Source organism: Xiphophorus hellerii, chromosome 13, assembly GCF_003331165.1.
Source record: "Xiphophorus hellerii strain 12219 chromosome 13, Xiphophorus_hellerii-4.1, whole genome shotgun sequence".
NCBI classification, from domain to species: Eukaryota; Metazoa; Chordata; class Actinopteri; order Cyprinodontiformes; family Poeciliidae; genus Xiphophorus; species Xiphophorus hellerii.
Window position 1 is genome coordinate 29391618 of NC_045684.1, and position 15098 is coordinate 29406715.

The 15098-nt window shown below is 39.4% G+C and overlaps 1 protein-coding gene across 1 annotated transcript in view; it reads left to right on the forward strand.

The window, feature by feature from the left end:
- The window catches only part of fam135b (family with sequence similarity 135 member B), a 65629-nt gene that overhangs the window by 33145 nt on the left and 17386 nt on the right, over positions 1-15098 (forward strand). The window contains exons 8-10 of the mRNA XM_032581133.1: positions 9645-9804; positions 11458-11507; positions 13597-13752. Of these exons, the coding sequence (XP_032437024.1) occupies positions 9645-9804; positions 11458-11507; positions 13597-13752 (366 nt within the window). The remainder of the gene's footprint in view (positions 1-9644; positions 9805-11457; positions 11508-13596; positions 13753-15098) is intronic.

Consider the following 15098-nt stretch of genomic DNA (forward strand, 5'->3'; position numbering starts at 1 on the left):
AGATTTGCTAAAAAACGTCGATGGCATTAAAGACTACCAAGGCAAAAGTAATGACAAAAGAATACCTTATTCCACTATACTTGTCATCTATTGTCAAGAGGCATTATCAGTTAGATTTTCATTAGAAAATGTAACTGGTGCAGTGCATCCACTTTAATGTGATGGGATTTGGAGATTTTCGAAACAATAGAAGAATTAGAATTTTTTTTGTGTTGTGCAAGAAAACAAAACTAAATTTTAAATGGGTAGGGTTACAGTTACTTTCTTATTGTTAACTTAATATGAAACCACGTTCTTTTCGTCACTTGGGTATTTTAGGACGGCATCTTTGCATGGCCTCTTCAGGACTTGCAGAGATTGCTGTAATTTAACAAATTGAAAACGTCTCTTGGTCACAAGTGACAAATAATTATGTAAACAGATACTTGTTACATTTTTTTGTTTAGTTGTTGTTGATTTTCATTGCATATATCGGCAAACTTCGAGTTTGATCAATAATTAGACATTATCAAATGACTTTCTGGTTCCTACGGTAATGCTCATCAAGCCGTTCTGCTCTTGTTAGCAGAATTTAGAAACGAGAACATGCAACAAGCTCAGATATGAAATCATATTGTAGTTTTCTTAGTATGTTGCATGTTCTCTAATTATTCCAAAGTACAGTTGTAAAGCTACAGGTAGCATTTTTTTCCCCCATGCGGACATCACAGCCTGCACTGTAAATCCTAATGAGCACCAGAGCTAGCCCCCCGCCTCACCCTATTAACCCCCCGCCCCCACCTCCAGCTGGGCGCTTTAATAAGGTCTGGTTAAGCCACACTGGGGGGTTTGGTTTGATCAAAGCAGCGAGTTATGCTCACAAGCGCCACGTACCACATACCTGCAGGTGAAATGTGTTCAGAACTTTGGCTCCTCCCTCATCCTTTATTTATTTTTGAGCTCTTTAACCCGCAGCCACGATTTTTATCACTTTCCCTCTTAACACGGGCTCTGTCCTGTAATTATTCCCTGCTCTTTCTGGAGGAAACCGTCATGTGTTTCAGATTTCTTTGGCTGAATAAAATTAAACCATAATGTCATCAGAATTTCAGCAGCTCTTTTTTACATACAATGCTAAAAACATGAACCAAAGTACCAAATGGGCTTGGAAACAGCGGATTTCTGTATCTGAAATAATCATTTATATTATTAAAGTAAAGTAAGAAGAATAAAGCCAAAACTGAAATATCAAGGGACATGTGGTGCATCTTACGCTTGTAATATGACTAGTTCATCTGAAAAAAAGTGGCTGTTTTTCTTTGTCTCTCATTCTCCATCTGATCCTAGCAGGCATTTAGAAAGCTACAAAGAAATATGAAAGTAAACATACAGATGTTCCTTCCTGGTTCGGGTGTGATGCGCAGCTGGAATTACAGAGCACACACATGTATGATGACAGGGCGGGTGAGTTGACTCGCTCGGGGCAAATTACAGTACATCCTCCGTCAGTCCCAGAGCCGAGCCGCAGCGGCGCTGTCAAAACATTACGGCCTTGGGAAGAACTCCACAAATGGAAGACACCGATCTCCCGGCTTTGCATTATGGTGGCTGTTGTGTTGATCCATTAGCTTTTAAGGGAGAACCTGGGACTGTCCATTGAAATCCACTGAGCTTTTTTACACTTACAACCAGAAACTTTTTATTGAAATTTTATCAACGCAAATTCACTGCAAAAACATTTAATTTGAAGTATTTTTGCTCTAGTTTCCAGTCAAATATCTTAGTAGACTTGAAATAAGACAAAATTAACTTAAAAGTAATGTGTCAGCAAGATGAAGGCGCTTGTTTTAAGCCAATAATTCCTTAACATTGATGAAAAAGTACTTATTCCATTGGTAGATTATTTCTCTTATAACATGAGGGAAAATATCTTACTACAGTGGGGTAAAAAAGTATTTAGTCAGCCACCAATTGTGCAAGTTCTCCCACTTAAAAAGATGAGAGAGGCCTGTAATGTTCATCATAGATATACAGGGGTTGGACAATGAAACTGAAACACCTCTCATTTTAGTGTGGGAGGTTTCATGTCTAAATTGGACCAGCCTGGTGGCCAATCTTCATTAATTGCACATTGAACCAATAAGAGCAGAGTGTGAAGGTCCAATTAGCAGGGTAAGAGCCCAGTTTTGCTCAAAATATTGCAATGCACACAACATTATGGGTGACATACCAGAGTTCAAAAGAGGACAAATTGTTGGTGCACGTCTTGCTGGCGCATCTGTGACCAAGACAGCAAGTCTTTGTGATGTATCAAGAGCCACGGTATCCAGGGTAATGTCAGCATACCACCAAGAAGGACGAACCACATCCAACAGGATTAACTGTGGACGCAAGAGGAAGCTGTCTGAAAGGGATGTTCGGGTGCTAACCCGGATTGTATCCAAAAAACATAAAACCACGGCTGCCCAAATCACGGCAGAATTAAATGTGCACCTCAATTCTCCTGTTTCCACCAAAACTGTCCGTCGGGAGCTCCACAGGGTCAATATACACGGCCGGGCTGCTATAGCCAAACCTTTGGTCACTCGTGCCAATGCCAAACGTCGGTTTCAATGGTGCAAGGAGCGCAAATCTTGGGCTGTGGACAATGTGAAACATGTATTGTTCTCTGATGAGTCCACCTTTACTGTTTTCCCCACATCCGGGAGAGTTACGGTGTGGAGAAGCCCCAAAGAAGCGTACCACCCAGACTGTTGCATGCCCAGAGTGAAGCATGGGGGTGGATCAGTGATGGTTTGGGCTGCCATATCATGGCATTCCCTTGGCCCCATACTTGTGCTAGATGGGCGCGTCACTGCCAAGGACTACCGAACCATTCTGGTTCAAACATTGTATCCTGAAGGAGGTGCTGTGTATCAGGATGACAATGCACCAATACACACAGCAAGACTGGTGAAAGATTGGTTTGATGAACATGAAAGTGAAGTTGAACATCTCCCATGGCCTGCACAGTCACCAGATCTAAATATTATTGAGCCACTTTGGGGTGTTTTGGAGGAGCGAGTCAGGAAACATTTTCCTCCACCAGCATCACGTCGTGACCTGGCCACTATCCTGCAAGAAGAATGGCTTAAAATCCCTCTGACCACTGTGCAGGACTTGTATATGTCATTCCCAAGACGAATTGACGCTGTATTGGCCGCAAAAGGAGGCCCTACACCATACTAATAAGTTATTGTGGTCTAAAACCAGGTGTTTCAGTTTCATTGTCCAACCCTTGTACCTCAACTATGACAAAAGGAGAAAAAAAAATCCAGAAAATCACATTGTCTGATTTTTAAAGAATTTATTTGCAAAATATGGTGGAAAATAAGTATTTGGTCAATAACAAAAGTTCATCTCAATATTTTGTTATATACCCTTTGTTGGCAATGACAGAGATCAAACGTTTTCTGTAAGTCTTCACAAGGTTTTCACACACTGTTGCTGGTATTTTGGCCCATTCCTCCATGTAGATCTCCTCTAGAGCAGTGATGTTCTGGGGCTGTCGCTGGGCAACACGGACTTTCAACTCCCTCCTAAGATTTTCTATGGGGTTGAGATCTGGAGACTGGCTAGGCCACTCCAGGACCTTGAAATGCTTCTTACGAAGCCACTCCTTCGGTGTGTTTGGGATCATTGTCATGCTGAAAGACCCAGCCACGTTTCATCTTCAAAGACCTTGCTGATGGAAGGAGGTTTTCACTCAAACTTTGACGATACATGGCCCCATTCATTCTTTCCTTTACATGGATCAGTCGTCCTGGTCCCTTAGCAGAAAAACAGCCCCAAAGCATGATGTTTCCACCCCCATGCTTCACAGTAGGTATGGTGTTCTTTGGATGCAACTCAGCATTCTCTCTCCTCCAAACACGACGAGTAGAGTTTGTACCAAAAAGTTCTATTTTGGTTTCATCTGACCATATGATATTCTCCCAGTCATCTTCTGGATCATCCAAATGCTCTCTAGCAAACTTGAGACGGGCCTTGACATGTACTGGCTTAAGCAGGGGGACACGTCTGGCACTGCAGGATTTGAGTCCCCGGCGGCGTAGTGTGTTACTGATGGTAGCCTTTGTTACTTTGGTCCCAGCTCTCTGCAGGTCATTCACTAGGTTCCCCCGTGTGGTTCTGGGATTTTTGCTCACCGTTCTTGTGATCATTTTGACCCCACGGGGTGAGATCTTGCGTGGAGCCCCAGATCAAAGGAGATTATTAGTGGTCTTGTATGTGTTCCATTTTCTAATAATTGATCCCACAGTTGATTTCTTCACACCAAGCTGTTTACCTATTGCAGATTCAGTCTTCCCAGCCTGGTGCAGGTCTATAATTTTGTTTCGGGTGTCCTTTGACAGCTCTCTAGTTTTGGCCATGGTGGAGTTTAGAGTGTGACTGTTTGAGGTTGTGGACTGATAATGGGTTCAAACAGGTGCCATTAATACAGGTAACGAGTGGAGGACAGAGGAGCCTCTTACAGAAGAAGTTACAGGTCTGTGAGAGCCAGAAATCTTGCTTGTTTGTAGCTGACTAAATACTTATTTTCCACCATATTTTGCAAGTAAATTCTTTAAAAATCAGACAATGTGATTTTCTGGATCTTTTTTTCTCCTTTTGTCTCTCATAGTTGAGGTATATCTATGATGAACATTACAGGCCTCTCTCATCTTTTTAAGTGGGAGAACTTGCACAATTGGTGGCTGACTAAATACTTTTTTGCCCCACTGTTTAAGTCAAATGCTCTTCCAGTGGGGAACTAGTACTTTTTCATCAATATTAATGAATTATTGGCTTAAAACAAATGACTACATCTTTCTAAAAAGTTGTAGTAGTAGGTTTGTTTGTCTTATTTCTAGTGTACCAAGATATTTGCACTTCAAACTAGACCAAAATTTCTTGGTAAGAGTTTGTGTTTTTGCCATGAAGTGGCTCATAAGTGGAAGAATAGAGTATGGTTTCAAAATAGAAACTGAAGTTAAAATGAAGTGTGGTGCTGATTTGTTTTCAAATCAGTCTATGCAACTCTTTTGGTGACGTTTTCTACCTCTGGACACTGAAACACTTGCTCATTATACTCTGTAAAATACATTTAGAGCAATCAAGGTGGCTGGAGGGCAGTAAAAGCATGACCATGTTTCACTTTATGGACAATGTGGTTTGTTTTTGCCTCCTCAATTAGTATTATGCATGTTGGCCAGACTGAGACCATTTTGGTCTCATTAGACCAGACCAGCTTCTTCCAACATGAAAGGTTAACTTCTACCCCAGTCTTCAGTGTTGCACAGCCTCTGACAGGTTTTCTTCAAGCTGTGTTGTCTACATTCTTAGACTCATCTGTGGTCATGAGTTCTGGGTAGTGACTGAAAGAGCGATATCACGGACACAAGCAGCCGAAATGAGACTCCTCCTCAGGTTGTCTGGGCTCTTCCGTAGAATTAGGTGAGAATCTCAGTAGGTGGCATCTTGTTATGACATCTCCTGGATGTTCTGGACCTCACCAGGTGAGGTTGGGTTTCCCACCAGCAGGAAACCCAAATGTCCAAACCCAGCACACACTGAGTCTTCCATTGGAGGGACTATGTTTCGGGAGCCTGGGTTTCTCTGCTTAGGCTGCTATCCGACCCTACATTAAATGGAAGATTTCATGTCAAACTTCCAACCACTCAAATCTTCTAGTCTTTTCTGCATCCACAGAATTAGAACTAAACTTGGGAAAGCAGCATTTAATTTTTGTTCTTCTAATCAGGAACAAACCTCCAGAAAACTACAAAACCACTGAAACATGAAGTTCCTTTAAATCGAGGCTAAAAACACTTTTAGAAACAAATTCTAATCTGGATTACAACTTTTTGTTTACTTCTCTTTATTTTGACACTACGGTGTAATGGTGTAATGCTTTGTGTTTGTTTATTGTTATGGTTTTGTCATGTAAAACACTTTGAACTGACTTGTTGCTGAAATGTTCCACATAAATAAAACTATATTTTGCTTTTGAGATGATCTGATCATTGTTAGGTTTCGACCACACAAAATGCTTTGCATGTAGGCCCAGAAGTTCAGCTTTTATCTCATGTCACACATTTTTGTTGTGTCTCCTACATGGTTTATGGCGAAGAGCAAACAAGACTCCTTATGGCTTTGTTTGAGCAATGACCTTCTGCCCACTCTCCCATAAAGGTCAGATTTGTAGAATTCAACACAAATACATTAATATCTTCTCCAACCTGAACTTTGGGTCGCTCTTACCCACACATTTCTTTAAGAAAGTCCTGCCTGTTATTGCTAATGATCTGATCCAAATAGTAACTCATGGCTCTCTTCAGGCGTTTTCCCCCAGGCTTTGAAAACAGCAGTAATCAAACCACTGATAAAAAAGAACAATCTGGACAAATTACTACTGCAGAATTACAGGCCGACCTTTGACCTCTGACCTCCCATTCATCAGCAAAGTTATAGAAAAGCTGTGTGTAAACAATTAACTAGCTTCCTAACTATAACCAACCGCTTTGACTCCTTCCAGTCTGGTTTTCATGCTCACCACAGCACAGAGACCGCCCTCGTAAAAGTGTTCAATGACATCCATATAAATACGGACTGTGGCAGAACCACAGTGCTGGTTCTGTTGGACCTCAGTGTTGACCATGACATATTACTGAATCGACTGGAGAGTTGGGTCGGACTCTCCGATCCAGTTCTTTACTGGTTTGAATCCTACATAAAGAACAGGGATTTATTTGTTTCAATTGAAAACTTTTCATCAAAGAGGTCAAAGGTCACATGTGGGGTACACCAAGGTTCAATCCTAGGACCCCTCTTATTCAATATTTATATGCTCCCACTAGCTCAGGTTATAACAGGAAATATTAGCTACCATAACTATGCAGATGACACACAGCTCTACATTACGATGTCACCAGGTGACCTTTGACCCCATCCAATCACTGAACAGATGCTTAGAGCAGATAAATGTGTGGATGTGCCAAAACTTTCTCCAGCTGAACAGAAACAAAACTGAAGTTATTATTTTTGGACCTAAAGAGGAACAATCTAGAGCTATGGATCTAGAGTTATAGATCTAGAGTTATAGATCTAGAGTCAACGCACAGCTTCAGTTATTACAACTAAAAACCAGCGATCAGCCCGAAACCTGGGAGTAGTGATGGACTCTGACCTGAACCTCCAGAGCCACATAAAGACAGTTACAAAGTCGGCCTTCTATCACCTGAAGAACATTTCCAGGATTAAAGGACTAATGTCTCAGCCAGATCTAGAGAAACTCATCCATGCCTTCATCTTCAGTCGTATTGATTATTGCAACAGCGTCTTCACAGGTCTGTCCAACAAATCAATCAAACAGCTGCAGCTGATCCAGAATGCTGCTGCTGGCGTTCTCACTAAAACCAGGAAGATAGAGCACATAACACCAGTTTTAAAGTCCCTCCACTGGCTCCCTGTAGCTCAAAGAATAGACTTTAAAATACTGTTGTTAGTTTATAAATCACTGAATGGCTTAGCACCACAATACATTAAAGATCTGCTGTTGTTGTATCAACCTTCCAGACCTCTCAGGTTCTGGTTCTGCTCTGCATCCCCAGAACCAGAACCAAATGAGGAGAAGCAGCTTTCAGCATCTATGCACCACAAATTTGGAACAAACAAATCTCAACTAAAAACCCACCTGTTTAGGATTGTATTTGAAACGTAATCAATTACAAATTTATTGATGGAACTTGACTTAATGCTGTGTTTTGATTATTGATTCTATGTTGCATTGTGTTTCTGTGTTTGTAATGATGTAAAGCACTTTGAAATGCCCTGCTGCTGAAATGTGCTATACAAATAAAATTTGATTGATTGATTGATTGATTGCAGCAGTTCTACATTACCCCAAATTACCTACTGCTATTCTATGGAGGTCACCTTTAATAGCGATTCAAGAAATCCTGATGGTACAGAGCAAAGTCATCGAACTCCTGCGTCCACATGATTTATGGATGCAGATGATGGATTCTGCATCCATTGGCCTCTTGGCTGCTTCTCTGATTATTGCTCTCCTTACTTGACCAGACAGATTCAGTGGACATGCCTCAGTAGGCTTACAACTGTTCAATACACTTCCCCTTTTCTGATGATGAATGTAACTGTGTTTAAAGTTTGGGTTGTTTTATAACCTACCTCTGCTAAAACTCCTGCCCACTCTGTTCCTTGGCCTTCAGGAAGAGAGTGGATGATGTTTGTTCACCAGTGTTGTCTAACCAAAGGAGTCAAAAGTATTCACATTCTCTACTTAAGCAGAAGTACAGATACTGTACTTGTATGAAAAAAAAATTCTGGTAGAAGTACAGATTGTACCAATTTTTTTTAAGTAAAGGTAAAAATATGGGCTTTTAACTGCACTTGAGTACAAAATAAAAATAAAATAACTTTTACTTTCAATGATGCAAAATGCTTTCTGTCCGCGCTGGTATATTTTTCCTCTTTTGCTTCAACCTTTACGTTATAATGTTTTCATCATGGAAATAACGAGGCATTTCCAAGATTTTAAGGAGTAGTAGGTTCAGATATTTCTCTTGAAATATAAGGAGAATAAGTAAAAATTTCTTAGAAAAATAAATACCCAAGTAAAGTACAGATACCTGAATATCTACTTAAGTACTTTCACTGGCCACCTCTGAGGCCTTCACAGACCTGGTGGAAGTTATTCTGAGTTTGCATTATATGCAGGTTGACTCTAGTCACCCGTTAGGTGATCACTAACTTTGGTTTCAGTTGAAATTATTTAAGAATTACAGAGTTAAAGGGACATAATACAGACGTATGCTGTTATTTTTAGGTGTAAATATGTAAAAATAAAAATTTAAAAAACACCTTTGCAACTACGGTGTACTTATTGAGATGCTGGGAGGAAAAGGAGCTGCTGAAGGGTCAGTCACATTAAATCTCAGTGACGTACATTAAATTTTGTGTTTGTAAAATAAAGTATGAAAGCTTTTGTAGTCGGGCTGCAAGTAAAATGTAAAAAATAATAAAGCAATTTTGCCCGTCAGGCTCTGATGTATCAAAACTCATCGACAGTCAATACATGCTGTGAATTCCTCTGGTGAGGCACACAGAGCAGTTTTATTGCTCTGTTAGGTCGCCATCTGGTGGAATAAAGTCTACACTACAGGTCAGAGAGAAAATCTAGGAGAAATCTCTGGATTTCTCTCCTTGTTACAAACAAAATTTCTCAGTTTTAGCTAATATTATTTTAAATTGTATTTTTTTTCTTTTTACCAGCTGTACCCACTACTATTATTCCTCTTCCCTTAAACAAGCAGTGACTTGGAGTCGTCATGCCGGCAACCTTTTAAAAGCAACAAAGGGAACTCTCTGAGGAGACATGCCACTGAAATGTAAATGTATCGATCTGCTTTTACGGCACACCGAGTGTTTAAGGCCCATTTGTTTCCATTTGTGCTCCAAACAATGAATGTGACTGCGCTTGGTGCCGAAAACAGGATGGTGGTAACTGCTGACTGCAGGACGCTGCAGCGGAGCTTGTAAGGCTGTGAACGTGTCCGTCGTTAGGAGGTGAATGCTGAACGCGCAGCGGCTCACATTTTCTGTGCTGTGCTTTATATCCCCAGGGAAGCTTTTATGTGCCCAGTGAAAACTGCCTGCAGAGAGCTCATACGTGGCACCGGAGGCTCTGTCGCCTCCTGCTGGCCGCGCACAGAGGGCTGCATGCCTACTGCAGCTCGCTGAGGCAGGAGATCCCGCAGCTGCAGCTGGTTCCACTGGAGTCAGGTGATGCTTTGACTATAATCAGAGCTTACCCAGGTTTGTTGCTTTCTTTTAAAGGGGCAGTGTTATGTGTTTTCCTGGCACGTAGCGCCATTTAATAATCAAGTAACTATGTTACCTGCAGTTGTTATAAAAATGCTACATATATCAAATATAACTTTAAACAGTGTTTCCCAACCCTGGTCCTCAAGGCACACTGCCCTGCATGTCTTAGGTATTTCCTTGCTGCAGTCCAGCTGATTTCAATTGATGACTGACTAACAGGCGTTTATTGAACTGCAATCAGTTGAATCAGGCACATTAAAGCAGGGAAACCTCTAAAACATGTAGGACAGTGTGCCTTGAGGACCAGAGTTGAGAAACACTGACTTAAAAGAATTTTTACTTCCAAAGTTAACGCCATGAAGTTGAGCCTCTGACTCTTTAAGAAACTTCTGAAATGCCTCCTTCAGTATGTCATCAGAACATGGCTCCTCTATTAACCTTTTAACATTTTTACCAGCATTGCACACAGCAGTAGCTTCTGTAATGAGCTCAGCAGATGCTGAGTTCCATCAGGTGTTGCTAATTACCGCTGGCTAGTCTGAAGGAGCTGAGAGGGGGAGGGCTGCTCTGTGAAGCAAAACCTGGGAAACTGGAAACTCAGCACTGCCTCGAAGGCAGTACTAGGCCCACCCAGCCGTTTGGCACAGCTGAGTGGTTGCTATGGGATCTCCCTAGAGTACATTCCTCAAACATGCATGAAAGAATCAAGGCAACACTCCAGGTTTGTTTTTGATGAGGGAATAACTATATAACATGATGCAAAGCTCATAAAAGTCAATTTTACATAATACTGCCTCTTTAAAGTAAATGTTTAACATGTTTGTTGTGTTATTACAGTTATTACAATTCTATTCGTTTTTAGTTATTCGAATTTACCCCCCCAAAAAATATATATACTGTATATATACATTTTGTGTTTAAGATATAAAAAAAAAAAACCTTCTTTTTCTTCATTTTCTACCCAGAACTCCTCATGTTCTGGGTAGAAGTATGTTTATTGAACCTTTTTAATTCGATCATTCATGTTCTGGTCCCAAAACCTTTTTTTTTTTTTTTTGCAGTGTATTTCAGAAATTATTGCATAATAACAATAAATGAAGAGAAAAGATCCTGAGTTTGTGGTTTGTGGTGAAACAAAAGTGGAAGTAAATGTTGAATATGTTTTCTGTAATTTGCAGTATTTTGGTTTCCTGACCTTGCGTTGTATTTTTGTGGTAGTGCTCTGGAATTAAAATAAGAAAACTGCCTTGATTGTATGATACCATATGATTTACAAACACTTCATGTGGATCATCAGTTTTGGACGATGGTTAGAGTTCACCAGCTGCTTCAACACTTCGGATAGTTCAGGAACATTGTCAGTCTGAAGCTTTAGGAGAAAATACAGGAACTGTGTTCAAATGACACAATAATGAACTTTATTAAACTAGAAACCAGACATTAAGATGTTGAAACAGCCACTATAACAAAAGTGAAATAGAAGTTATTTGGCTTATATTAAAATAGCTTAATGCCTTTCTATAGAGAAATGTCAAGTAAATCTGTCTTACTTTGTGGCACACAGACAAATAGTCTTTGCACTAAGCTGTGCAAATATCTTCTCCTCCACAGAGTTGCTGCCTGTAGATGAAATTCTAAACCAGCTCTCCATAGAGTTACAGGTAAGTTTGTGGAGAAAAAAAAATACATTTACATTTTCAGACATATTTAATTTTGATGGTATTTGCAAGTGTAAGTCATCTTATTACGAATAGCATTAACCCTCTGGTTTTCATTTAGATTTTGGTATAATAGTGCGGCAGATGATTGAATATTTCAGCAAAATCTTTTACATGTGAATCAACAACCTAACTGGGAGCAGGTGTTTCCAGAAGCTTGCCTTTAAAAAAAAACAACATTAGCCACTGAAGAAAGAAATAAATAAATACATTTTGCACTAAAACTGCCAGTATGTATCACAGTTGAATACTTTTGATGGCAAAAAATGGCTGCCATGAAAAAATTTATTTTTACTCTAAAATTGCCAATTAGATTGTGTTTACTGTCAAATCATAGCTTACATACTGTAGTTGAACCATAGAAATCATGCAAATTTTCTTGATCGTCTGTATCCTTTTTCTGGCTGCTATTTTTCAAAATGGCCACTGTGATGGCCAAATCCATGGCCACACTCTGATGTCGGTAACTCTTTTTTTATGCACAGTTTATTTTTTCATATAAACACAACAACATTTTAGTTTCAATAAAAACATTTATTAGTTGATTTGAATGCATTTGTTCTATTTGTTAGCGCGCACATTTAGTTAGCATATGTATTTATATCAACTTAAAGTTAATTTTGTTTGCTTAAGATTAATTCTGTTTGTTTCCCACCGGTACTTACCTGCCTTGGAGTTGCCAGACAAAGGATGGGGGCCAGGGCTCAGCAGGCTTACATGCTGATTGGACTGCACCACTAGTTCCTGCTGGCAGGGGGAATTTGTAGTTTCTTTCTTTAGATAAGTTTTGTATTTAAGTAAATATTAGTATTTAAAGTTTAATATTTTTGATTTTCAGTTTTGGGTCTTTAGTTTAGCCAAACTTAGCTGTACTATTATTTGTTTTGTGTTATTTGTAATTGTATTCTGTTTAGTTACCCTATTGTGTCTTAATTGGTCTGATCAGCCAGTATATAAACCCCTGTGTGTCATTTCTTTGTTAGGTCAGTTATGTTTGTTTGTGCAGCCAGTTTGTTTACATGTTTTGCCTGAGTTCAGTTTTGTTTCTTTGACCTCTTTTATGAGCTCAGTTTATCTTTTGTTATTTATAATCTTTGGGTTAAAATAAAAAACCCTATTTTTCTAATATGTCCTTTGACTCCTCCTGTTTTTAACTCGGTCCATCACAGCCACCATGGCGGTATTGGAGAATATATTTATTGCCAGATGGACAGCTAAACAGTTAGCTAAATAAACCACTAGTCTTAGCCTCGCTAGCGCTAAACCTCTAAGCACATAACCAAAAATGAGCAGAAACTAAATCTCAACAGCTTAACATCTTTAAAAAATATAGCAGGTGCTAACACTAAACCGCTAAACACGTGAAAAACTTGCTGAAGCTAACGTTAATCATTGACGACTGTCGCTCAGTCTGTGTCACACATCTTCATTTCCCTCTAGTTGGTTTGAGACTCACAAACAGCAAACGCCTCAGTCTCTGATTTTGCTACATATTGTTTCTTTGTTGTACAAATGGGAAGTCCAAAGTCGAAAACATATGATGTGACATATGAAAACAAAACATATGGTGTGTTCATTCAAGTCTTGAAAATGGGTAACATTTTGAGAATAATTGGTTTAAAAGGTTTAAAAGAGTTGTAAAAGAGTCCTGAAATTCAAGTGGGTATGGGAAATATTGAAAACATGCAACCTGAGGGGAAATTTTGCACATTTGTAAGCTTGTATCTAGACTTGAAATATTTTTACAGTAATATGGTGCACCATATATACACTTAAAGCCACAGGACTTTGACTTTAAAGACGTTTCTTGAGTTCACTTCATGCTCTGAAGAACATAAAGTGCTATAATTTACATCATAATCTCTTTGACCCAACTACAAACTTCTGGAACAACATAATGTCTTTAGCAAGTTTTATTAAAGGAAGTACAGCGGTGGTAGGTGTGAGCTCTTGAAATGAAGTGGTTCAAGCTGTGTTGCTTGTGAATTCCCTGCTCATTCCGTTTCTCATTAGCTGAATGTGCGTTTCTCAGCTGCAGGAAGGCCATGAGAAGGTAGCCGAACAGATCAGCAGGGACGTGAGCCAGCTCTGCTCCCAGCTGGCTGCGCTGTGGAGCCGTTTCCTGGAGACAGCTGTGCTCAACCCCTACATCCTGTCCTATCTGACTCAGGAACATCACACACTTAGGGTGAGTCACAAGCAAAGAGAAATAGTCAATAATATTAACATTTATTGAATTTGTTTGGTATACATGAAGTGTCAGATGCAGTTTCCGTTTGAGAAAGTAAAAACTACCCAGCCTGGGTAATCTGGATCCCAAATTGTGTATGCTACTGTGTGAAATGTGTTGCAATATTATGGCTGAAACGATTAATCGTATTAGTCATGATTAATGAATTATTGAAATAGTCATCAACTAATTTAGTAATCGATTATTGTTAACTGGAGTCTGTATTATACTGACTCAAAAATAGTAAATTTTCTGGTGAAAAAAAAAGCCCCCCCGACATATTCAAAGTAGCGAATAAGCTAAATCTGTAAAAAATATATATATATTTTGCATTTCATATATGAGGATTTTTTTTTCAGTAAATATGTTTTGGCTAAAACTCTGCAAGTGGCATAATTTTAGCTTCACCCGGTTCAAATTCACTAAAGGATTGCTATTTTAGGCATTCAAATTTTTATTTTCTTATTTGAAAAAGGAATTGAATTATTTTTTTCACAGTATCTTTTAATGTACTTCTAATATTGTATAAAAATGCTTAAGTGATTAACTAAAAACATTTGTAGAATGTGGCATTTTTTTTATCCGATTAATCAGAATAATCGACAGATTCATTGATGCAAGGCGATGAGAGAGCCGTATGTTTCTATAGCAACATGTCCTCCTTCAATGTGTAAATGGAAGCCAGTGTGATGGTATGGGAAATGTTGGCAGTGTACAGCAACAGGTGGGGCAGGCGGAGCGCTACTCTACAGTAAGATTAAATTCCCAGGTTAGTTCTCAAGTAACGGGACTTAAGGATCAGTTTAACAGAAAATTAAACAGGTTTGAGTTCTTGACCAAAACTAAGGCATTCCTTGGTCACAGAAACAACTCCATGCTACAACAATATAGTGAGATGTAATGTAAAATAAAAAGCAAGAGTTGTTCTTGAAAGCCTGATGTAACAGAAAGCTCTTGGTTGCAGTGGAAAAGGTTCAACTACTGCTATTTCTGTGGAAGTGGAAAATCCAAAACCAGCTGGTACCCAGGAGCATAAGCCCATGTGAGCAGGCTAATTTGGTTTCCAGAGTCATTTCTATCCGATAGCTGGTCTGTATAATATGAACACTATGCTCTTCACTGTAGGGTAGCTCTCAGGACTTGATTTTGCTGCACTGTTTTGTCTCATTTAACTGAAAATAATGAACACGTTTTCCTCTGTATTAAATTACCCTGAGAAAAAACACTGTCATGCCTCTTCTCTCTGGGAGAGGTAGGGTTTCAATTAACACTTACAGTATTTTCTAATTACTGTCGAAGGAAAT